The sequence below is a fragment of the Suncus etruscus genome, chromosome 19 (assembly GCF_024139225.1).
Source record: "Suncus etruscus isolate mSunEtr1 chromosome 19, mSunEtr1.pri.cur, whole genome shotgun sequence".
In the NCBI taxonomy this organism is placed as follows: Eukaryota; Metazoa; Chordata; class Mammalia; order Eulipotyphla; family Soricidae; genus Suncus; species Suncus etruscus.
Window position 1 is genome coordinate 19,646,192 of NC_064866.1, and position 26,577 is coordinate 19,672,768.

General features: G+C 41.4%; 1 protein-coding gene across 1 annotated transcript in view; it reads right to left on the reverse strand.

The window, feature by feature from the left end:
- The window catches only part of LRRC39 (leucine rich repeat containing 39), a 27,643-nt gene extending 9,286 nt beyond the window's left edge, over positions 1 to 18,357 (reverse strand). Inside the window, exons 1-5 of the mRNA XM_049765784.1 lie at positions 18,245 to 18,357; positions 14,826 to 14,931; positions 11,147 to 11,303; positions 5,436 to 5,572; positions 1,267 to 1,412 (exon numbers count right to left, since the gene is read on the reverse strand). Coding sequence (XP_049621741.1) covers positions 1,267 to 1,412; positions 5,436 to 5,572; positions 11,147 to 11,303; positions 14,826 to 14,931; positions 18,245 to 18,357 — 659 coding nt within the window. The remainder of the gene's footprint in view (positions 1 to 1,266; positions 1,413 to 5,435; positions 5,573 to 11,146; positions 11,304 to 14,825; positions 14,932 to 18,244) is intronic.
- Between the last annotated feature and the right edge of the window lie 8,220 nt (positions 18,358 to 26,577).

Genomic DNA, 26,577 nt, shown 5'->3' on the forward strand with positions numbered 1-26,577 from the left:
GTAACCCCTGAGCATCACCGGGTGCGGGGGGGGGGGGGAGGGGGGGGAAACACCAGTGGCCCAAAAAACCAAAACAAACAAAAAGATAAGCAAAATGTCACTTTTAATCTCTAACTAGTATATGTGTTTACTGACTTTATAATACCTGTTTACGGGTATTGGCTTTGGGAAATTTTATCTTTAGTACAGCTCTCATGTGGTGGAGAAGTAGGATGAATGCATTCTAGAATTCTTCAATATTCTCAGTTTCGTAAAGGAGAGCTGCTGTAAATGTCTAATTTAAAACAGTCTTAAGAGAAAAATCAGGGGCCGGAGAGATAGCATGGAGGTAAGGCGTTTGCCTTTCATGCAGGAGGTCATCGGTTCAAATCCCGGTGTCCCATATGGTCCCTCGTGCCTGCCAGGAGCAATTTCTGAGCATGGAGCCAGGAATAACCCCTGAGCACTGCCGGGTGTGACCCAAAAACCACAAAAAAAAAAAAAAAAAAGAGAGAAAAATCAGAAATTATTAATCTACCCATTTGGAGTAAGACAAGTCAGTATACTGGTGAACAGTGTAGACTCTGAAACCAGGTTGCCTACTTTTAAATCTAATTTCCACACATAATGAGTTCACAAGAGCTAATATATTGGCAAGAATTTTCTCATCCATTTTGCAAAGTGCAGGGAAGCATTTGGCATACACGAGACACTGTTGTATATCCACTGTTGTATATTTCTATGAACTTATTGAAGTTCAGAGAGCCACTTTTTCTCTCCCAAAACACTTTTACTGGGGCCGGAGAGATAGCATGGACGTAGGGTGTTTCCCTTGCATGCAGAGGGCAGAAGGACGGTAATTTGAATCCCGTCATCCCATATGGTCCCCCGAGCCTGCCAGCCAGGAGCAATTTCTGAGCATAGAGCACTGCCGTGTGACCCAAAACCAAAACAAAACAAAACCCTTTTTCTTACTTGGACTGAATAAAAATGCTATTTAAGGGGGCCAGAGTGATAGGACAGTGAGGAGGGAATTTGCCTGACATTCAGCAATCCCAGGTTCAGTTCCAAGCATCACATACAGTTCCCCAAGCCTATCAAGAAGAGTGCAAAGCCAGGAGTAAGCTCTGAGCACCATTAGTAGGTTTTCCCCAAACAAAACAAACAAACAAAAAATAAAAAGTGGGGTTTCTGTTGTGATTATGGCTGGGCTTCCTTTTGTTATTTCTTGTTTGTCACAAATGGCTTCAGCATATCTTTTAGCAACAAATAGCTTTTTTCTTTTACCTTCCAATAGAATCAGGCAGTTGTTCAAGGCCATTGCTTCCCATGTCAAGCCATTCTAGGGCTGGCATGTTCAACACAGCAGGAGGGATTGTGGTAAAGTTGTTCATGCTCAAATCAAGATGAGTAAGTTTTAACAAATTGCTGAGCTGAAGAAGAAAGCAAGATTTTTCACAATTACCATCAGGTAAACAATGAACCAGTTGGGCTAGAGCCATAGCACTAGCTATAGTGAGAACGGTACTTGTCTATCCGGGTTCAATCCTCAGCATCCCATATTGATCCCCTGAGCCCACCAGGAATGATTCCTGCTTGCAGAGCCAGGAGTAACCCTTGAGCCCCACTAGGTGTGTTCCCCAAGCCAAAATAAATAAAGGAGCTATTATTTCTAATATTTCTAAAAATTTTTTATTATTTCTAATATTAAGAAATATGTTTGGAGTTTATGTAATCCTCTGTAGTCTGTGGAAAATTGAAATAAAATAAAATAAAATAAAATTTAATGAAAACTTGGGGCCGGGCGGTGGCGCTGGAGGTAAGGTGCCTGCCTTGCCTGCGCTAGCCTAGGATGGACCGCGGTTCGATCCCCCGGCGTCCCATATGGTCCCCCAAGAAGCCAGGAGCAACTTCTGAGCGCATAGCCAGGAGTAACCCCTGAGCGTCACAGGGTGTGGCCCAAAAACCAAAAAAAAAAAAAAAAAAAAAAAAAAAAAAATTTAATGAAAACTCCATCACTAGCAAAACTCATCTTTTCAGAGAAAGTTTCTTTTCCAGAACCTACCCACTAGAAGCTTATCTATACCTTTCTGAGAGTAAGCTCTTAATGTTTTTCCATTCATGTAGTAGTTGAAATTTGATGGGAAAACAATCTTCAAAATAATAAATATTGGGGCCGGAAAGATAGCATGGAGGTAAGGCAAAGGCCTTTCATGTAGAAGGTCATTGGTTTGAATCCTGGCATCCTATATGGTCCCCCGAGCCTGCCAGGAGCGATTTCTGAGCGTGGAGCCGAGAGTAACCACTGAGAGCTGCCGGGTGTGACCCCAAAACAAAAAACAAAAAACAAAAATAATAATAACTATTGTAATTTCTTTGTTCCTGATGTTTTACAAATGCTACCTCAGTCATAAAATTTATTTTTAGATACATTCTTCTTTTTAATGAGAAAAATTAAAAATAAGTGTTAGGAATACAATACTACCAGTATCCTCAATTTTAAAAATATATTATTAATATATATTTATAGCTTGACTGAGCTTGAACAACTTTATTCCAATCCTTTCTGTTGTGTTGAATTGTACCACACACTCCTGCTTTCCTCCTCTTCTGTGATAATCCTTGTTCTGGTTTTAACGTCATATCATATTTTTAGTTTTTATTATACACTGAGACCCCCAATGTATATAGATGTTTTATGTCTTTGTGTAATTATGTTTTAAAAGCAAAGCTTTTCATACCCTTTTAAATATTTTAAGATTATAATAACATTGTTTTTAACTTGCTTTTTCTTTATGAATCAATTTTTTTTGTGTGTGTGTGGTTTTTGGGTCACACCCGGCAGTGCTCAGGGGTTATTCCTGGCTCCAGGCTCAGAAATTGCTCCTGGCAGGCACGGGGGACCATATGGGGCACTGGGATTCGAACCGATGACCTCCTGCATGAAAGGCAAATGCTTTACCTCCAGGCTATCTCTCCGGCCCCATGAATCAATTTTTAAATTATTCCTTTTTATTCAGATAGTTCTAGTTTATTCATTTAAATTATCCCTTTAGTTACCTGTCTTCACTATTTTTAGTTTGAAAAAGCTTGAGTATGAGAATTGTCAACCAACCATTGTACCTTAAATTAATACTTCTTTTTATTATTATTATTATTATTATTATTATTATTATTATGGTGTTGCCTCTTTTGGGGGTGGGGGGGTCACACTTGGTGACACTCAGGTTACTCCTGGCTATGCACTCAGAAATCTCTCCTGGCTTAGGGGACCATATGGGATGCTGGGGGATCAAACCGCTATCTGTACTAGGTCACCGCATGCAAGACAGACGCCTCACCGCTTGCACCACCGCTCTGGCCCCAAATTAATACTTCTGACTTTAGCCTTACCAGGTGAAAACTTATTTTCAATATGCAGATTATTCAAATAGACCTTTTGAAGTACAAAGTAAAGCCACTATTTGCATCCAAACTTGCTATTATTTACATCCAAACTTTAGAGTAGTTTTAAGTCACAAAATTTCTTTCCTTATAATACTGAAGTGCAAGTTTTAAGATTTGAGAGTTTAAACATATTTTAAAATATGTTTTATTCCTGTAGCCAGAGTGATAGCACAGCGGCAGAGCATTTGCCTTGCAAGTAGTCAACCCAGGACAGATCCGGGTTCAATCCCTGGCATCCCACAATGGCTGCCCAAGTCAGCCAGGAGCAATTTCTGAGCTCAGAGCCAGGAGTAACCCCGGCACATCCTGGATGTAGCCCCAAAACAAATGAACAATTAAAGTTTCATTTCTATCTCAAGGCATATTGAAATTCAATCCACAATCTTGACACCACCAAAACACACACACACACACACACACACACACACACACACACACACACACACACACACAAATATACATTTTCAATGGGTATTGCAAAATAAGAGAATGGTCTCATTAAATATGTGGTATTTCTCCAGCTAGAATTCATGCCACAAAATAATTTTTCAAAATATCTATCAGGCTTCACTTTTTAAATTGTTTCAGAAAGCATAAAATGGGGCCGGCAAGGTGGCGCTAGAGGTAAGGTGTCTGCCTTGCAAGCACTAGCCAAGAAAGAGCCGCGGTTCGATTCCCTGGCATCCCATATGGTCCCCCCAAGCCAGGGGCAATTTCTGAGCGCTTAGCCAGGAGTAAACCCTGAGCATCAAACGGGTGTGGCCCGAAAAGCCAAAAAACAAAAAAACAGAAAGCATAAAATGGTTGTCTTTTCGTTTACATAAATATGTGTGAAAATTACTGTGTGCACACATTAATGACTGACAGTTTTTGCCATAATATTAGCACCCCTTAGTTTTATAACATTTAAGAAAAACTATCTAATGATCTTACATTTATATGTGTGAAAAATAAGAACTATTTATATGAAGTGGTAGGGTGCTTGCCTAACACATGGTTGACATGGTTCAATCCTCATATTCAATATAGTCCCCTGGGCCCACTAAGAATGATCCCTAAGTGAGTGCAGAATCAGGAGTAACCCCTGAATACCGCCAGGTCTGGTCCCCAAACCATAAAAGATAAAACAAAATAAATAAAAATAAATAAAGTGGTGCATTCAAGTCCATATGCCCACTTAGAAGCCACAGTTGGAAGCTCAAGATCTCACTTCAGTGTTTATTCTAGTAAAACTTACTTCCTGGGCCTGGAGATGCTCTCCTGGAATTCTGCCAATTCCTATTTCCAATCCCTGGCACCACATATGGTCCCCCAAGGTGACTGATGACTGAGTACAGAGCCAGGAGTAAGCCCTGAGCATAACTAGGCATGGCACCCACTCACCCCTCACACTCTCAAAATTTTCTACCACTATATTGTCTATGCTTTGAAACATAAATAACTACAGTCTAAGAGCCTGAGCCATAGCACAGTGGGAAGGGCATTTGCCCTTCACGCTGCCGACCTGGGTTCGGGTTTGATTCCCGGCATCTCATATGGCCCCCTGAGTCTGCCAGGAGTAATTTCTGAGCATTGAGCCAGGAGAAACCCCTACGTGTGGCCGGATGTGGCCCAAAAACCCAAACCAAAAAACTACATAATTATATTGCCATAACAATATTATCATCATATTGATAGTAGCAGGAAATATTTAGTAGAAACATTTCTGGTTTCTTATTAAATATTTCCTGGAATAAAATGTATAGCATTACTTCATTAATATTGTTTTTAGTGACCTCACCGTGAAAAGTATATTAAGAAGACATAGGGCTGGAGAGATAGCATGAAGATAGAGTGTTTGCCTTGCAGGTAGAAAGAAGGTGGTTTGAATCCCAGCATCCCATATGGTCCCCTGAGCCTGCCAGGAGTGATTTCTGAGTGTAGAACCAGGAGTAACTTCTGAGTGCTGCCGGGTGTGACCCCCCCCCAAAAAAAAAAAGAAAAAAAAACATAGACATTCATATTCTGACCTCTTGTGGAAGATCACATATATCTCTGTTGACAGCAAGTTCTAGTTTTTCCAAGCTGGCACAATTACTTAGTTCCTTGGGGACAGTCTTGATTTTATTATAACTAAGAATCAATTCCTGAAGTCTAGTAAGCAATCCTAAAAAAATAATGGACAAAAGAAAATAGATATTAGTAACAGTTCCCAGGTAAGAAGCTTTGCATCGTACCTTCCAGTTTCTTCTTCTTTTTTTTTTTTGTTTTTTTGTTTTTTTGGGCCACACCCGGCAGTGCTCAGGGGTTACTCCTGGCTGTCTGCTCAGAAATAGCTCCTGGAGGCACGGGGGACCATATGGGACACCGGGATTCGAAACAACCACCTTTGGTCCTGGATCGGCTGCTTGCAAGGCAAACGCCGCTGTGCTATTTCTCCGGGCCCTTCCAGTTTCTTCTTGACTAATTCACACTTTTCAGGAATTTTTGCTGTTGCTAAGTCATAAAAAGATGTTACAAGAAATAAGAATATAAAAATTGAATTTTAAAGATTTATTTCAATAGAACTATTGAAAATATTATTTAGGGCTGGAGAAGTAGCATGGAGGTAGGGGGTTTGCCTTGCATGCTGAAGGACGGTGGTTCGAATCCCAGCATCCCAAATGGTCCCCCAAGCCTGCCAGGAGCGATTTCTGAGTGCAGAGCCAAGAGTAACCCCTGAGTGCTGCAGGGTGTGAAGGAAGGAAGGAAGGAAGGAAGGAAGGAAGGAAGGAAGGAAGGAAGGAAGGAAGGAAGGAAGGAAGGAAGGAAGGAAGGAAGGAAGGAAGGAAGGAAGGAAGGACAGGAAGGAAGGAAGGAAGGATGGATGGAAGGGAGGGAGGGAGGGAGGGAGGGAAAGAAGGGAGGGAGGGAGGAAGGGAGGGAGGGAAAGAGAACTAAAGAAGAAAAATACATTGCAAAGAATTAAATCCTCAATGAATAGATTTATCTCTCTAAAAGCAATAGAAAAAAAAGAAGCTATGAAATAAACCTGAAAAAAATGAACTTGAGTAGTTGGAGTGAAGTACAGTGGGTAGGGCCTTGCGTACAGTCAGCCTGGGTTTAATCCCCAAAATTCCACATATTCCCCTGAGCCTGTCCCCTGATTTCTGAGAGCAGAGCCAGAAGTAACCCCTGGACTGGAGCAATAGCACAGCAGTAGGGAGTTTGCCTTGCATGCAGCCAACTCAGGATGAACCCTGCTTCAAATCCAGACATCCCATATGGTCCCCCAAGCCTGCCAGGAGCGACTTCTGAGTGCAGAGCCAGGAGTAACCCCTGAGCATTAGCAGGGTGTGACCCAAAAACGGAGGGAAAAAAGAAACAGAAGTAACCCCTGAGCATCACTGGCGTGACTCAAAAACAAACAAGATGCATGAGCTGGAAATGTCTACATAGGTGAAGGAACATCAAATATATTATTTTAGAAATGATTGTCCAAACAGAAATTAATGAAATACTGTATTTGCTCTAATACTTTCAGATGCAGTAAAAATTAAACATATTGGGTAGATATTAGTATTATTAAATTAAAGTTTGTAATATTTTTGTGCAAATATAATTCATCATATAACAAAACACTTTAAAATATATATTTGATATATATTAAATATATAGTTTATAAAACTAAATTTTGCTTTCAAATTTTTTGTTTTGTTTTGTTTTGTTTTTGGGCCACACTCAGTGACGCTCAGGGGTTTCTCCTTGCTAGCGCTCAGAAATTGCTCCTGGCTCGGGAGAGTCATATGGGATGCCAGGGATCTAACCAGGTCTATCCTGGATTAGCCACGTGCAAGGCAAACGCCCTACTGTGCTATCACTCTGGCCCCTGCTTTCAAATTTGTATGGACAACTTATAGGACTACTCAACAGTTATCAGTTTCTTTTTTTTTTTTTTTTTCGGGCCACACCCGTTTGATGCTCAGGGGTTACTCCTGGCTAGGCACTCAGAAATTGCCCCTGGCTTGTGGGGACCATATGGGACGCCGGGGAATCGAACCACGGTCCTTCCTTGGCTAGCGCTTGCAAGGCAGACACCTTACCTCTAGCGCCATCTCGCTGGCCCCTGTTATCAGTTTATTCAAAGTGACATTTATTAAAATAATTTTAAAGAGATATCATTAGTATTAAAATAAATACATGAAATAGACTATAGACAATAATTATAATAACATAATTTATTTATTTCAATAATTAACTGTAGGCAATAATATTTAATAGTTCAGATATTATGTTATAATTATATTTTAAAACACTTATTTGTGTTTTAATTTAAATTATAAATGATCAAACACCCTCAAGTCAAAGATACTATTTCCAAACATTCCCAAGTATTCCCAAATACTAACAAGCACATTAAATAGTTGGAATATTTTGTCAGCTTTGAAACAACTGTGGTTGATTTCTCCTTTGGGCCATTATTATATTTTCAACGTTTAAATAAAAGCACATGAATTTTCAGCATGTTACTGACAAAAGAATTTTTGAGGGAGTAGCATGTGGGCACTATTTTTTAAATATTTATTTTAGATATTGTGATTTATAGTTATGATAAGGGCAGTGTTTCATGCAAAAAATTTAAAAAACATTTAAACATCATACCCTCCACCAGAATGTTAGCTTCCCTCCCCCATTGTGCCATCCTGTTCCCCCCATTTTCCTTACCTTGATACACTTCCTCCTTAAGACCAGTTCTCAGTTTCTATTGCCTTTGAGCATGTGTTGTTTCCTTGCTATTTCTTTATAATCCAGTATAAGGGAGATTATTCTGTATCTGTACCTTTCCTTCTTACTAACTTTACTGAATATGCAACTCTACAGAGTCATCCACCTAACAGCAAATTGCATGGTTTCATCTTTTTCTTTGATAGTCTAGTAGTATTCTATTGTGTTCATGATATTGAATCTAGAGGCACCATCAATGATTCAGTGCCATTGGCCAAGCAAATGGAAGCAAAGATACACAAAGGAGACTACATCAATCTAAGAAGCTTTTGCACTGCAAAAGAAAAACTGACCAGAATAAAAAGACATCACCACCACCCCTGCAGGGAGAAAGTATTTGCCCACTATCATCTTGGCAAAGGGCTAACATTCAAAATATATTAATACTTTACTAGAAAATAGCAAACAACTCCATCCAAAAATGAGAAGAGATAAAACGTCAACAAAGAAAACAAACAGATAGCCATAAAGCATATACATATATATACTTTTCTGCCTCACTTATCATCAGGGAAATGCAATTCAAAACAACAAAAAGATATGCAAACCAGAACATCAGTGAGGCCAACACATTGCAAAGAGTGTGATGGGGATGCAAAGAAAGACATTCCTACTGTTGGTAGGAATGTCAACTAGTTCAGACTTTTAAAAAAACAATATAGATATTGCTCAGAAAATTAGAAATGGGGATGGAGAGGCAGGACATTAGGTAGGATGCTTGCCTTGCATGAGGCCAATCCAGCACCACATATAGTCCTCTGAGCCTGCCACATATAGTCCTCTGAGCACTGCTGAACAAAAGAAAACAACAAGCAAACAAACAAACAAAAACACCTAAGAATTGAGTATTCATGTGATCCAGCAGTTACACTTCTTTTTTGGGGGGAGGAAGGAGGAGTTGGGCCACACCTGGTGACTCTCAGGGGTTACTACTGGCTATGAGCTCAGAAATCGCTCCTGGTTTGAGGGATCATATGGGACTCTGGGGGATCGAACTGAGGTCTGTCCTAGGCTAGTGCCAGCAAGGCAGATGCCCTACCTCTCTGCGCCACTGCTTCAGCCCCGCAATTACATTTCTTGGCATTTACTCCAAGAGCCCAAAAACTCGAGTCAGAAAAGATATATGCACTCCTATGCTCATTGCAATTCACTATTCACAACAGCTAGAATTTAGAAATAACCCAAGTGTCCCAGAACAGATGCATGGATTAAGAAAAAGTGGCACTTCTCAGGATTTCGACATTTTTCAGTTGATGTCCAACTTCTTTACATACAGGACAGGTTTTTTTGGTACCGTCAGCAAAATTATTCCTTTTCCATTCTTACTGATTTATACTATATCCTTTTGAGGTTTTTGTTTTGTTTTGTTTTGTTTTTTGGGGGGGGCCACACCCGGCGGTGCTCAGGGGTTACTCCTGGCTGTCTGCTCACAAATCACTCCTGGCAGGCACGGGGGACCATATGGGACACCGGGATTCCAACCAACCACCTTAGGTCCTGGATCAGCTGCTTGCAAGGCAAACGCCGCTGTGCTATCTCTCTGGGCCCTGAGCTTTTATTTTTATTTGAAAAATTTGGGGGTCGGAGAGAGAGCATGGAGGTAAGGCATTTGCCTTGCATGCAGAAGGCCTGTGGTTCAAATCCCAGCATCCTATATGGTCCCCCGAGCCTGCCTGGAGGGATTTCTGAGCATAGAGCCAGGGGTAACCCCTGAGAGCTTCTGGGTGTGATTCCCCCCCCCCAAAAAAAGGAAAAGCAAAAGAAAAATCTCTCCCCTCACCCCCTTCACCCTTGTTTTCACCTACCTGTTCTCTTCTAAGAGAAATAATGGAAACAAAAATATCGACAATATAATAATTCCAGAGTCTACTTTTGTTTTAAAATCTTGTCTTGTGGGTTGAACAGATAGTGTTAAAAGCTGAGCATATGGGGCCGGGCGGTGGCGCTGAAGGTAAGGTGCCTGCCTTGCCTGCGCTAGCCTTGGACGGACCGCAGTTCGATCCCCCGGTGTCCCATATGGTCCCCCAAGCCAGGAGCAACTTCTGAGCACATAGCCAGGAGTAACCCCTGAGCGTTACCGGGTGTGGCCCAAAAACAACAACAACAACAACAACAAAAAAAAAGCTGAGCACATGTTTTTCACATAGAAATAGCCCCAAGCAGCATGGAATATGACTCAAAACAAAACAAACCTCTTTTGAGTCAAATCAGTTAATCCAGAAACACGTCCCTAGAAATTTTCTTTCAAGTTAAATGGTTAAACATTTTTAGGAATTGAGCTTTATAAAATAAGCTCTTTTTTCATAGGAAGGAGGGAGGGAGGGGAGGAGGGAGGGGAGGGGAGGAAGGAAGGAAGGAAGGAAGGAAGGAAGGAAGGAAGGAAGGAAGGAAGGAAGGAAGGAAGGAAGGAAGGAAAGGAGGGAGGGAGGAAAGGAGGGAGGAAAGAAGGAAGGAAGGAAAGGAGGGAGGGAGGAAGGATGTGAGGGAGGGAAGGGAGGAAGGTAGAAAGGAAGGAAGGTAGGGAAGGAAGGGAGGGAATTCTGGAAGGCAGGCAGGAAGAAAGGGAGTGAAGAAAGGAAGGAAGGAGGGAGGGAGGGTAGGAGGAAGGGAGAGAGTGAGGGAGGAATGGAAAGAGGGAGGGAAGAAGGGAGGGAGGGAGGAAGGAAGAAAGGAAAGGAGGGAAGAAGGAAGAAAGGGAGAAAAGTAAGGAAGGAAGGGAGGGAGGGAGGGAAGGAGGGAGGAGAGAAGGAAGGAAAGGAGGGAGGGGGAAAGGAAGGAAGAAATGAAGGGAAGGAGGGAGGGAGAGAGGGAGGAATGGAAAGAGGGAGGGAGGGAAGAAAGGAGAGAGGACGGAAGGAAGGATGGGAGGGAGGGAGGAAGGTAAGGAGAGAGGAAGGAAGAGAGAAAGAGGGAGGGAGGAGGGAAAACAGCAAATCTACACTTGGATAAAATATCAAAACATGAAAGCAATCTTTACCAATTCCCCGAGGTATCTCTGAAATCGTGTTTCGAGATAAATCTAACACAATGAGACTCTGGAATCTTCCAATAAATTCGGGAATTTTCAACAAGCCAGTTCTATGAAGCTGCCATTCTTGGAGCTGATTCAGTTTCAGCAGAGAAGAAGGAAGGGTCTGAGACAAGTAAAAGAAATGACAGTTAAGACTACCTATGATCAGAGCTAGTGGTAAATATTTGCCTTGCGCCTACTGAGTTCTGAATTTGGTCTCCACATCATCACTACTACCCCAAAAACGTGTTACTATATTAAATTATTTTAGCATCATGTTTTATGGAAGAATAATTTTAGATATATCATTTGATTTGTAAAAGAACTTTAAAATGGGCCCGAATGGATAGCACAGCGGTGTTTGCCTTGCAAGCAGCTGATCCAGGACCAAAGGTGGTTGGTTCGAATCCCGGTGTCCCATATGGTTCCCCGTGCCTGCCAGGAGCTATTTCTGAGCAGATAGCCAGGAGTAACCCCTGAGCAATGCCGGGTGTGGCCCAAAAACCAAAAAAAAGAAGAAAAAAAAAGAACTTTAAAATACTGTTTTTCTTAATGGCTTCTTTCTAAGGCTTTACTATTTTAAGGTCTTTACTTTTCTCTTGATTATCAAACCCCAGTTAGAATATTATGAGGGGCCGGAGAGATAGCATGGAGGTAAGGCGTTTGCCTTTCATGCAGAAGGTCATCAGTTCGAATCCCGGCGTCCCATATGGTCCCCCGTGCCTGCCAGGAGCAATTTCTGAGCATGGAGCCAGGAATAACCCCTGAGCACCGCCGGGTGTGACCCAAAAACCAAAAAAAAAAAGAAAAAAGAATATTATGAACAGGGGCCGGCGTGGTGGCGCTAGAGGTAAGGTGCCTGCCTTGCCTGTGCTAGCCTAGGACGGACCGCAGTTCGATCCCTCCGATTCGATCCCCCGGCGTCCCATATGGTCCCCCAAGCCAGGAGGGACTTCTGAGTGCATAGCCAGGAGTAACCCCTTAGCATTACCGGGTGTGGCCCCCCCCAAAACCAATAATAATAATAATAATAATAATAATAATAATATGAACAGGGCCCGGAGAGATAGCACAGCGTCATCTGCCTTGCAAGCAGCCGATCCAGGACCAAAGGTGGTTGGTTCGAATCCCGGTGTCCCATATGGTCCCCCATGCCTGCCAGGAGCTATTTCTGAGCAGACAGCCAGGAGTAACCCCTGAGCACCACCGGGTGTGACCCAAATAATAATAATAATAATAATAATAATATGAACAAAATTAACACTTGAGTCAATATTACAGACACATCCTGTGTATGTGGATACAAATGCTATTGAAACTAGAATGTACAAACAGCATTGCATCCTGGGGCCCTTGCATTGAATTGGCCTGTTCGTTTTTGTTTTGTTTTGGGGCCACACCTGCTGATGCTCAGGGGTTACTCCTGGCTATGTGCTCAGAAATCGTTCTGGCCCCTTAATTGGCCTGTTTGACCAAGTCGGGCCCTTGGGTCTCCTGAGCACTGATTGGGAGGTTCCCTCCAAGAGAATATTATAGGTAACTGAACTTACAGAGAAGCTAAAATATTATTTTAACTTATTCAAACTTTCCCCTTTTCTTTAGAAGTATTTTAAAAAGTAAAATTTAACTTAAGGAATTTGAGTTTTAATTCTTCTGAACTCTTTCCCTTTAACCTAAAAAAGAAAATAAACTAACCCTCCTAGTTAAATACAGCTAAAGTAATGAAAATAGACACCAACTCAAAGACCACAGGTCCTTGTAAAAATCAGAGCTGATTGAAACACGACCATATTTCATTCAACTCTGGTCTGAAGTGAGAGATTTGAAAAGAGTAGAAGTCACTTTTAAAAAATCCAGTTCTGGGGCTGAAGAGATAGCATAGTTGCAGGGCATTTGCCTTGCATTCGGTCAACTTGAAAGGGACCCAGTTCAATTCCCTAGCGTCCCATATGGTCCCCGAAGCCAGAAATGATTTCTGAGTGCATAGCTAGGAGTAACCCCTGAGTGTCAATGGGTGTGACCCAAAAACCAAAATAAATACATTTTAAGAAAAAAAGAGGTATTTTCAAGCCATCTACTAACTTCTCAAATTTCTACAGCCCTTCTAAATAAAAGCTTTCTTTCATTCACAAAAAGAGAGTTCAGAGAGGGGGGAAGAGAGTTAATTGAATGTAATTTGTCAACTTTGTGATATGAGAATATGAAGAATATGGTGGACCTAAGAAAAGTTAATAACTATTTCCATTTTATGGCATTTTAAATGAGCATTTGCTTTGAAAGAGTTATATGACTTTGATTAGGCAATGGACATTTTATAAAAAATAAAAAATTGCTTGGAAGTATTATACGGAAATTTACAAATGACAAGTTTAGTGGCCAGAGCAATGGTGCGGAGTGGTAAGGCATCAGCCTTGCCAGCACTAGCCTAGGATGGACCGCGGTTCGATCCCCCGTTGTTCCCCAAGCCAGGAGCTATTTCTGAGCATTACCAGGTGTGGCCCAAAATGTAAAAAAGAAAAGAGAAGAAAAGTTTACACAGAGATGAGGCAAGTTAATAAAATTGTTATCAAAAACTTGTGAAGTTATATTTATTTTCAGTTGTTCATGTCCAAATTAACTGAGTATATATTATTAAAATTAAAATTTATAATCATTCTATTCTTTTTTTTTTTTTTTTTTTTGGTTTTTGGTTTTTGGGTCACACCCAGCTGTGCTCAAGGGTTACTCCTGGCTGTCTGCTCAGAAATAGCTCCTGGCAGGCACAGGGGACCATATGGGACACCGGGATTCGAACCAACCACCTTTGGTCCTGGGTCGGCTGCTTGCAAGGCAAACGCTGCTGTGCTATCTCTCCGGGCCCCTAATCATTCTATTCTTAACCTCAAAACTATTACCGTATTTTTCGGCCTATAAGACGATCCCCTAATTCTGCAGTTAAAACATAGGTTTAGGCCTATATTCGCTGTATCAGACAGACTGTTCCTGTGCTGCACTGTATGTACCACAGTGAGCCCATCACAACAAGCAAAGGTCCAAAGGTTCTACTGTAATAGATTTCCTCTCTGACTCTGGCCCATCTGAGCAGGCTTTTGACAGTGTCCATTCGGGTCCAGAACATTGTCTAATTTGCATGCATAAAAAGCCTGCTTGGATTGGCCAAGTTAGAGAGACGGTCCGAGCAGCCTGGCAGTGTGATTGGTGCAGGATCGAGTTGGAAAATTCGTTTTGTGGCAATATTCAGACAATTTTCGTTTATCGGCATATTGAAACATTTTTCGGGATATACTCATATACGATGACCCCGATTTTCGTTTGACTTTTTTTTTTTGTTTCAAAAGTCGTCTTATGGGGCTGGGCGGTGGCGCTGGAGGTAAGGTGCCTGCCTTGCCTGCGCTAACCTAGGACGGACCGCGGTTCGATCCCCCGGCGTCCCATATAGTCCCCCAAGAAGCCAGGAGCAACTTCTGAGCGCATAGCCAGGAGTAACCCCTGAGCGTCACAGGGTGTGGCCCAAAAAAAAACCAAAAAACCAAAAAAAAAAAAAAAAAAAAAAAAAAAAGTCGTTTTATACGCCGGAAAATACGGTATCTCAAATCATCTACTAAATAGCAAAAGGTAAGAAATCAGATACGTCAGTCAAACTTACCTTCCATTCCTCATTTTCTATTTTCAAAATTACTCTTCCATCTTCTCTAGTAACCTTTTCTTTCAGCTTGGTTAAATTTACTCTTTCTTCCCATATTTTCACTAGCCTACAAGTCCAGAAAATTATTTTAGATTACCGATTATGACAGCAGTCACTTTAATATAAAATAATGATCCTTAAAAAATTGAATCAGGGCCCGGAGAGATAGCACAGCGGCGTTTGCCTTGCAAGCAGCCAACCAAAGGTGGTTGGTTCGAATCCCGGTGTCCCATATGGTCCCCCATGCCTGCCAGGAGCTATTTCTGAGCAGACAGTCAGGAGTAACCCCTGAGCAACGCTGGGTGTGGCCCAAAAACCAAAAAAAAAAAAAAAAAAATTGAATCAACATGGGCCCGGAAAGATAGCTCAGCGGCGTTTGCCTTGCAAACAGCCAATCCAGGACCTAAGGTGGTTGGTTCGAATCCCGGTGTCCCATATGGTCCCCCGTGCCTGCCAGGAGCTATTTCTGAGCAGAGAGCCAGGAGTAACCCCTGAGCACGAGCCGGGTGTGACCCCCCAAAAAAAGCTTTTAAAAAAATTGAATCAACAGTATATTAATTTATTTTTTTAGAAATTCTAATTACCTTAAGAAATGTTCCAAAAAAACAAAAACAAAACAAAACAAACGAAAAGAAATGTTCCAATTTCACAGTTTGAAATGTATAGCTCATATGGTCCCACAAGCCGGAAGCAATTTCTGAGCACATAGCCAAGAATAACCCCTGAGCATCACCGGGTATGGCCCCAAAACAAACAAACAAAAATGAAATGTATAGCCCCCAAAATCAACTTTTTTGGAGGAAACAGGATGGCCTCGCATGCAGTGCTCAGTTGGCCCAGAGGCGAGCATCAGAGATACTGGGCTGCTTAACTGTTCACTGCTTGATCCCAGTGATGTTGGTGGACCACAAAGCACCAGGAATAGAGGCCAGACTTAGCTTATGCCAGATACAACCCCCAGGTCTTCTAAAATCATCCCAACTTTACCACAGCTTTATTAATACAGAACTAATATGCTATTAACAAATCCTTTAAAAATAAGCAAGCGGTTCAGTCATTGTATATTCAAAGAGTACATTCACACTCAGAGTATAGCCAGGTGTAAAGTATCACCAACCACCATCTAATTCACTCAGAGATCTTGTCTCTAGTCACTCAGTTTTGCACCCAATTTCCCACTTTAAACAGCCCGGTAACTATTATTCCTCTTCTTGCACCCAATCCTCTAAATTTAATTGGGACATAGACCATCTTGTTTAGCAGCGAGATATGGGTCAGGGCAGAACGTAGCTCAATGGTAGAACGTGTGCTTTGAATTCATGACATCCTAGGTTCAATCCCCAAGGCTAAAAATAATCAATGAGTGATAAGTATCTGTGACATTTTGGGCAAGAAGATCTGAGTGAAGTAATGGTGTGTCCAGTTTCTAGTGACCTAAAATTAAATATGATGGCTGCCTTTGCATCTATTTGAGAAATGAAATGACTTTAGGAATGGAAAGCATACACTGTATGAGCAACCAGCTAGAAACTTGGATGTGTGGTTTAGTGTGGTGCTATTCTGGTGTTGAATCAGCAACCCAGAAAAGTGAGCATTCCTTACTTAAGGCACTATTTTTTGGTTTATCTTATGATGTAGATGGGGGGGGCACCCCCAGCAGTGCTGAGGGTTTATTCTCTGCCTCTGAACTCAGGGATCATTCCTGGCAGACTTTGAAAGACCATATGGATGCTAAGGATCAAACCTGAGTTGGTCGCACAATCTGAACATGCCTGCGAGAGTCCTGAGGGAAGCCAGCATAAAAATCACATGAGACATTTAAGATTAGAAAAGGAATAGTATGGGGCAAGAGAGATAGCACAGCGGTAGGGCATTTGCCTTGCATTCAGCTGACCCAAGAGGGGCCTGGTTCAATTCCCAGCATTCCATATGGTCTCCCAGCCTGCCAGGGGTGATTTCTGAGGGCAGAGCCCTCAGTGCTGCTAAATGTGATCCAGAAACCAATCAATCTGACAGTAAATAAATAAATAAAGTTAAAATATTTTTAAAAAGTAAAGGAAGGGCCGGGCGGTGGCGCTGGAGGTAAGGTGCCTGCCTTACCTGCGCTAGCCTAGGAGACGGACCGCGGTTCGATCCCCCGGCGTCCCATATGGTCCCCCAAGCCAGGAGCGACTTCTGAGCGCATAGCCAGGAGTAACCCCTGAGCGTTACCGGGTGTGGCCCAAAAACCAAAAAAAAAAAAAAAAAAAAAAAGTAAAGGAAGATTATAATTTAAAACAATACATGGAAAAATATGAATCAATGCTATTGAAGCCTTGAGATTAATTTACCTCATTTCTATTGCCTAATCATTTTCAGAAAAATTTTCTATTTGCTAACTGATGCAAGACAATTATAATCTTTGGAAATTGACTTTATGATTGACAATTTTACAAAGCTATGTGAAATCTGAAAAGGAAAGGGACTATTCTTTCAAGTGTAGTAAGATATTTTGAAGAGATCCCAATTAGAAGAGTAGACATGTCACAGAGGGCAGCTAAAGTATTTCAAGATGGCCCAAACCAAGAAATTGGGATCTCAATGGGGCCCTGATTAAAATGCACAGCTATTCAAAGAGATGTGACTCTCCATCCCTTCTGATTTAGAGATTATTATTATTCTGATTATGAGATGTAGATTGATCAGAGTCACTGGAAAAATAGACTCAATGACATTGCTTGAACATTACTGGATACTAGAGGCCCCTAAAGCAAAATAGCTAACAACTACTTTCATGTAGAGACACTTGTACTTTCACTGGCTCCCCTCATGTCACCATGCTTGCTAAACATTTCCTTAGAAAATACCTATTAGAGGGGCCGGAGCAGCGGCACAGCGGTAGGGCATTTGCCTTTAGGCAGCTGACCTAGGACAGACCAAGGTTCGACCCCCCACTGTCCCATATGGTCCCCAAGCCAGGAGCGATTTCTGAGCGCATAGCCAAGAGTGGCCCCTGAGTGTCACTGGGTATGGCCCAAACCCCCCAAAAGAAAACACCTATTAACATGATATTAGATTATTATGATTAGATGCATTCCCAGTTTTCAGTAAATAAAAATCTCTATCATATTCATATAAGGAATTCAATAAATGCTCTTTGTTTGTTTTGGGCCACACTCAAAAGAGTTTACTCCTGGCTCTGCACTCAGAAATCACCCCTGGTAGATTCAGAGAACCATATGAGATGCTGGGAATCGAACCCGAGGCTGCCCCGGATCAGCTGCATGCAAGGCAAACATCCTGCCCGCTGTGCTATTGCTCTGGCCAAATAAATGCTCTTTTCTAAGCGATGCTGTTATGAATTTTTACTAATTCAAAATAACAAGCACGGTGCAGCATACTTTTGCTGAAATTCCTTCTCTCGATTCAGGTCATCGCTGTGTTTCTTTATTCTCTTTTCCCAGACATCTTTCACAGCGTGGACAGCTCCCGTATAAATCATATTTTCAGACATGATTGTTTCACAGTGTCAGTCACCAACATGATCATGTTCTCAACCATTGTCTCACAGAGGCCGTCTTGAAGATCTAATTGTGCAAGAGAAAAAAAATCAGCATGTTTGCAAATGGTTCACAAATCACCATAATGAGTATAATAGTTATACGTACAAATTTTTTTCTGTGATACCAAACTCTATTTTACATTTTAAATGCCAATCTTGGGGCCGGAGTGATAGCACTGCAGTAGGGCGTTTGCTTTGCACGAGGCTTACCAGGAAGGACCCGTGTTAAATTCCTGGCATCCCACATGGTCCCCTGAGCCTGCCAGGAGCAACTTCCGAGCACAGAGCCAGGAGTAACCCCTGAGTGCCGCCAGGTGTGGCCCAACCTCCCCCAAATTAAATAAATACCAATCCCACATAGTGATCTTCTAAAAATACTGTGAATGTGTGAATGGGTACTTTCACTGCCTCTATAAAGAGACAGAGAAAATTAAGCCTTAAAGAAAATGCCAATTAAAAATGGACAGTTCCAGGGCCAGAAAGATAGCGTGGAGGTAAGGCGTTTGCCTTACATGCAGAAGGACGGTGGTTCGAATCCCTGCATTCCATATGGTCCTCCTAGCCTGCCAGGAACTATTTCTGAATATAGAGCTAGGAGTAACACCTGAGCGCTGCCAGGTGTGACCCAAAAAACAAATAACAAACAAAAAGGACAAGTCCAGGTCTATCATTTGTGACAAAATTGTGAATTGATACCTGTCTACTTACTTTATTATTAAGTAGTTTCCAAGATTAAAAAAAATACCCCTAGTTACAAATTTAGCTTTAGTAAAATAATTAAATAATGACCATATTATTTTCCTTTTTTTGGGGGGGGGGCACACCCAGCGGTGCTCAGGGGTTACTCCAGGCTGTCTGCTCAGAAATAGCTCCTGGCAGGCACGGGGGACCATATGGGACACCGGGATTCGAACCAACCACCTTTGGTCCTGGATCGGCTGCTTGCAAGGCAAATGCTGCTATGCTGTCTCTCCGGGCCCTTTTTATAGAATTTGTTTTGTTTTGTTTTGTTTTGTTTTTGGGCCACACCCGGCGGTGCTCAGGGGTTACTCCTGGCTGTCTGCTCAGAAATAGCTCCTGGCAGGCACGGGGGACCATACGGGACACTGGGATTTGAACCAGCCACCTTAGGTCCTGGATCGGCTGCTTGCAAGGCAAACGCCACTGTGCTATCTCTCCGGGCCCATATTATTTTTAATTTAATTTTATTTTATTTTTAAAATGAACTTTCACTTTGCTTTATTTGTTCTTCATTTTAACCAAAACAAATGTACCATAGATCAAAATCATATTTTGACAGCAATATTAATGGTAGCCTCAGGTCTAAACCAATTATCAGGGAATTTTGCTTATATGTTCACCAGTCAAGCGACAGAATGAAGAGGTCAGGGTAAGGTTTGGCTGTGATGACATTCTCTAGCTCTTGAAATTTACCATAGTAATTACTTAAGACCTGAATTACATAGAACTATTTGTCTGTCTCTTGAGTAGAAAACTATACAACAAAATAAGTTTTGGTGGACATCATTGTTTTGCCAGTAGATGTGGTAGTAAAACCCTCACCATATACAGGATAATATTCAGACACTTGAATGTTAGCTCTTTTTGGGGAGGGGCACACCCGGTGATGCTCAGGGGTTCCTCCTAGCTATGCCCTCAGAAATTAATCCTGGCTTGGGGGACCATATGGGAGCGAGGGGATCGAACCTCAGTTCATCCTAGGCTAGCTCTCAAGGCTTACGCCCTGTGCCACTGCTCCGGCCCCTGAATATTAGCTCTTAACTAACCTCAGCTGGCCTCTTTTTAGGAATTGTTCTTACTTTAAGATTATGTGTTGTTTCTTTCCCCAACCCACCCTTCTCTGGAGCTAAAAAGGAGTAGCTCACATTCAAGGCAGGGAGAGATAAGGCTGCCTGACTTAAGAGGTGCCAAAAATTTAGTAATCAAGTAATACAAATCATATGTATTTCTTTGGAGATGCAAAGACTTGATGATGAGCAAAATATTGCAATTTTAAGTAAAGCTAGAATCAGAACATATTATTTAAAAAAATAGTCATATTGTAACATCTACCTAATCTATATGCTCTGTGTACAGCCTGGGATTCAATTAAGTCGTAATATTTTTATATTGTTTGCTCTAGATATGATATTGAGGCCTGTGATTTATAATGTTTTTTTTTTGTTGTTGTTATTGTTCACACTCAGCTATGCTCAGGGCTTACTCCTGGCTCTGTGCTCAAGCACCGGTCCTGGCAATGCCTGGAGAACTATGTGGTGCTAAGGATTAAACCCAGATCAGACCCAATCTTTGTGACCAGAGGATTGAATTAAAATCTCAGAAATGAGAGTAAAATGAAAATAGGAAAATGGCTATGTCAATTATGGTAGGCTCATATGACATTCTTTACAAATACGGTATTGAGATTTCATAAGATTACATTAGGAATAATTAAATAGTATATTTTATTAATTAGGGATAAAATGAATTAATTAAAAATTATATTATGGTTCTATGAATAAATAAATAATTTGAATAATTAAAGAATTATAACATAATGCTCAAGAGCTCCTCCTGGTACTCTGTTCAGGGGTCTGTCTTGGCAGTGCTCAGGGAGCCATTATTTAAGCAGGGTTGGGCATGGCTAAATTCCAGCCACTTAAGCACTATTCCTGTCAGTTATCTTCCTGGCTCACAGGAACAAACAATTTTTTTTATTTGGGGCCACATCTATTGATATGGCTACTTTCAACATGGTACTCAGGATATTTCCAGTGATGCTGGAAAGACCCAATGATGCCAGGTATTAAACCTGGGGCTGGCTCCTATAGGCAAAGCATAACCCAGTCCTTTGAAATATCTTCCTGGTCTCCAGAGAGTGACCCCTCTTTTATTTACCATTCTACTGAAAAACATTGGGGGAGGGGTTGGGTCTCACCCAGTGGCTCTCAGGGGTTACTACTCTTACTACGCTCAGAAATCGCTCCTGGCAGGCTAAGGGGATCACATGGGATGCCGGATTTGAACCACCGTCCTTCTGCATGTAAGGCAAATGCCCCACCTCCATGCCATCTCTCTGGCCCCTCTACTGAAATATTTTTAAAGTAAGGAATTTAAGTAGAAAGGTATAATGCTTAGAATGTAAAGGGTGAGAATGTGTTTAAAGTTATAAACTAAAAATGAGGATATACTTCTGTGGAGGTAAAAGTGAACATAAACATTATCTCTTATAATGCCTAAAATCTACTAAATAGTAAATTAATGCTTTTGGAAAAGAAAACAGATATAGGGAGAGAAAACCATCACAGCTTCTCTACCAAGCTTCAAAGGAGATAAAGGCTGTTGGACCAGAGTGGTAGCACAGTGATAGGGCATTCGTCTTGCACGCAGCTGATCCAGGACAGACACAAGTTTGATTACTGGCATCCCATATAGTCCCCTGAGCTCAGAATCAGGAGTAACCTCTGAGCACACCGGGTGTGGCCCCAAAAACCAAAATAATAATAATAATAATAATGATGATAATGATAATAATAGCTTTGATACTTTCCATGTTGTCCAGACTGATACCCATGGGGCCTTTTCAGAATGGCAGGAGCAGATGAACCTTCATGAACCACAGCAGTCTAGTCAAACACCTTTCACCCTTTGACAGAAGTGACCCAGCTCTGTGACTTAACCTGACCAAATGGCCAAGCCGCCATGTTTGTTCCAGATTATAAATCCTAGACCAATATTTATAGGTCTGAAATTGCCAAAGTCACTTATCAAACTCAAGCTACCACCAATGTTGTTCAGAGTTATAAGTCCTGGCTGGGGTCACACAACATCTCAAAATTTTATAATAATGTCAGCTCAGTGGTATTATAGGAAATCTGATGGGACAATTAAATCACCAACCTCTGTGAGCCTAAATAGTAACACAAAAGGCTCAGTTAGCATCAACCCCATCCCAGTAAATCCTTAGACACTAACTTTAGTAACACAAAGGAGAGCTAGAATAATTATTTCCAATTGACCAAAGTTTTGATTATCCCATTCTCCTTAGTGATGTAACAAAAAATATGAATTAAATCTGTTTGTCCAACAAGGAGGCAGGCTATGATGGGGACAATCAATGATGAAGGAAGGTCACATTGGTGGGGAGATTGATGTTTGAACATTTAATCCCTGAGACAATTGTATTATAAACAACGTGGTGTTATCAAAATGTTTAAGAAGACAATGGAGGTAATCAATGAAAATGAAAATTTGAAAAAAATTAAATAGTTGCTTCTAGGGTGAAAGAAATTCGGTAGAGTATATTACATTTCTGCATTGTCCTCTAAATGATTTTTTCTTTTAAGTAAAAGTATGCAGTGTTTCTGAGGGAGATTATAGCAAGAGAAACAGAGAGGCAGAAAAAGGAAGAACTTTAATATGAAAGGAAAATTTGAAAACTGAGATGGAATTGCAATACATAACAAACGTTTGAGATTTTGTTTTGTTTCATTTTGGTTTTGGTCCACACCCAGTGTGCTCAGGCGTTACTCCTGGCTCTGCACTCCTGGCAGGCTCAGGATGCCAAGTTGGGTTGTCTACATGCAAGTAGCTGTGCTATCACTCTGGGCCCAAATTATTGAGATTTTTGTTTGTTTGTTTGTTTTGGGTCACACACCACAGTGCTCAGAAATCACTCCTGGGGAACCATATGGGATGCCGGGATTTGAACCACCGACCTTCTGCATGCAAGGCCAACGCTTTACCTCCAAGCTATCTCTCCGGCCCCAATTATTGAGATTTTTTTTTTGGCCCCAATTATTGAGATTTTTAAAGCATACTGGCAGCAAAATTTCTATGAAACAGTATATGCAAAAGTTACACCAGGATATATAGTAAGATCTTCCTATTATCAAAAACTCTTAGAATACATAGACTGATAATTCAGCTCCATGATAATTCATGATCACTAGATTATTTATTATTTTAGATTTTTGCAAAGTGGATTATCAAATTATAAAACATTATAAAATTCTAATATCTACATGTCAATGTATATTGTACTAGAGATACATTATCATTCACACACTAATTCATTTTCTCATTTCCCATTAAACATCAGTTACCACTTATTTCCCTTAAAGGAAATGTGCTAAAAATGGCAGAAATTTCTACCACTAATATGAGATTTTCACCTTTATCTTAATGATTATTATGACAGAAAGTTCATAGCATGACAGTGAAATAAGATAACAATGACATGACTGAGAAAGTCAACTTTCCAAAGTTAGAGGTTAAAAAAAAAAGGCAAAAGAAATAAATACCATCTTCTTAGCTCCTGGGGGAACAAGTTACATACATGGCTATGGACTTTTACATTTATTTCCAAGCTCAGTTTCACATTCCGGCAAATGTAGGCATAATTGAGGCATCATTAGCAATCTGTTTATATATGAAGAGGAGGCAGGGAGGGGTGAATGTTTTGGGATAATACTTACCATGGTTGAAGATTTATTTAGAAGATCACAGGCCTCGAACTCAGCAATAATGGGCTAAGAGAATTTTCAGGAAGAATTGTGTTCAGTGTGATCCAGAATGATTCAAATCCTCCTAGGACTATCAGCAAGTGAAAGAGCATGTCAGTCTGGTTCTAAATTTAGTCATGGACATAGCTGAGAATAGCAAGAACCACATGGACCTCTGGAGAAGGATCAGCTGACAGTCTAGCGGGCATTGTCAAGAAATCAAATTTAACTTTCTCTGAATGCCTGAAAAAGTTCTCCTGTTGAAGTCCTTCTGCTACTCTTAACTTAAACATGTAGACTGTTTACTTATTTATTTATTTGGGTGTTTGGGAGTCACCCAGAAATGCTCAGGGGTTACTCCTGACTTTGCACTCAGAAATTACTCCTGGGGGGAGCAAAAAAATTACATGAAAATTGAGTGGAAATAAAAAAAATGTTCAGACCTAAATACTAAACCCAAAGTTTAGTATCTACTAAATACTAACCCAAAGTTAGAATCAAGATACCCAAACTACAAGCAATACACAAAAGGGACCTGTTACACTAGCAGTCCAGGCGGTTCAGTGGGGGGAGGTATAGAATGCATGTTGGGAATAAGGGCAGAGGGAGGACAACACTGGTGGTAGGAATGGCCCTAATTCACTGTCACTATGTACCATATTTGCCGGTGTATAAGACAACCCCCTAATTTTGCAGTTAAAACATAGGTTTGTTTTGGCCTATATTTGCTGTATCAGACAAAATGTTCCTGTGCTGCAACTGTATGTACCACAGTGAGCCAATCACAACAAGCAAAGGTCCAAAGGTTCTACTGGAATAGACGTCCTCTCTGACTCTGGCCCATCTGAGCAGGCTTTGACAGTGTAGATTCGGTACAGAACACTGTCTAATTTGCATGCATCAAAAGCTGCTTGGATTGGCTGAGTGAGAAAGGCAGTCCGAGCAGCCTGGCAGTGATTGGTGCAGGATTGAGTTGGAAAATTCGTTTTGTGGCAATATTCAGACAATTTTTGTTTATCGGCATATTGAAACATTTTTTGAGATATACTCGGTGTATAAGATGACCCCCGATTTTCTGTTGACTTTTTTGTTTTAAAAGTTGTCTTATTGGAAAATACGGTACCTTAAATATAACTGTGAAAGTCTTGCAATTCACATTGGTCACAATAAAATTTAAAAATAAATTAGTTCCAGGGGCCGGGCGGTGGCGCTAAAGGTAAGGTGCCTGCCTTGCCTGCGCTAGCCTTGGACGGACCGTGTTCGATCCCCCGGTGTCCCATATGGTCCCCCAAGCCAGGAGCAACTTCTGAGCGCATAGCCAGGAGTAACCCCTGAGCATTACCGGGTGTGGCCCAAAACCAAAAAAATATAAATAAATAAATAAAAATAAATTAGTTCCAGGGGCTCTCAGGGGACCATATGGAATGTCGAGGATTGAGCCCAGGTTGTCAGCGTGCAAGGCATGTTCCCTTCCAGCTATACTGTTGTTCTAGGCCCAACATTTCAAATCTAGCAAGCATGACCACTAAGGTGTGTAAACCTCAGTGATATCTCATCTGGCTGTGCAAGGTCTGCAGCTCAGGCATATGTGCACGTCCAATCTGCAACATCAAAAACAATAAAGATAGCAAGTGAGGGGCAAAAGATATAGTACAGGGAATAGTTAAGACATCATGGGGTCGGAGCAATAGAATAGCAGATAGGGCATTTGATTTGTATGCCCTGACCTGTGTTTGATTCCCTGCCTCTGCATTCCAAAAGGTCCCATGAGCATGCCAGGAGTGATTTTTGAGTGCAGAGCCAGAGGTAACCCCTGAGCACCATTAGGTGTGGCCTCAAAACAAACAGGGGCCAAAGCGATAGCACAGTAGTAAGCAGTTTGCCTTGCAAACAGCCAACACAGGATGGACCCCGCTTCAATTCCTGGCATCCCACATGGTCCCCCGAGCCTGCCAGGGGCAATTTCTGAGCACAGAGTCAGGAGTAACCCCTGAGCGCCGCCGGGTGTGACCCAAAAACCAAAGTAATATAATAATAATAATAATAATAATAATAATAATAATAATAAACCCCAAAACAAACAAAAAAGACATCAGCATGGGGGAGGAATATGGCTACACTGGTGATAAATGTGATATTTGAATTATGACTATGAAAAATCATTATTATTAGTTCTATAAGCCACAAAGAAAAATTTTAAAAAGACATCTTCATGTAACTGATCCTGGTTCAATTTCTGGTACCCATATAATCATCCCCACAAGGACTGGCTGAAGTGTCCCTGAGCACAGAGCCCAGAGTAGTGCCTGAGCACCCTTGGGTATGAATCAAAACTTAACATGACTGCTCCCAAAAAGAGGAAAGGGGACTAAAAATACTTTAAAAATAAATCTGGGCCTGGAAAGATAGCACAGCGGCGTTTGTCTTGCAAGCAGCCGATCCAGGACCTAAGGTGGTTGGTTCGAATCCCGGTGTCCCATATGGTCCCCTGTGCCTGCCATGAGCTATTTCTGAGCAGACAGCCAGGAGTAACCCCTGAGCACCGCCGGGTGTGGTCCAAAACCCCCCCCCCAAAAAAAAATCTACGTTTTGAAAAAGGAATGCTGAGGTAGTACAGCAGGTAAGGTGCTTGCATGCAATCAACCCAGGTTTGATTGCCAGCATCCTA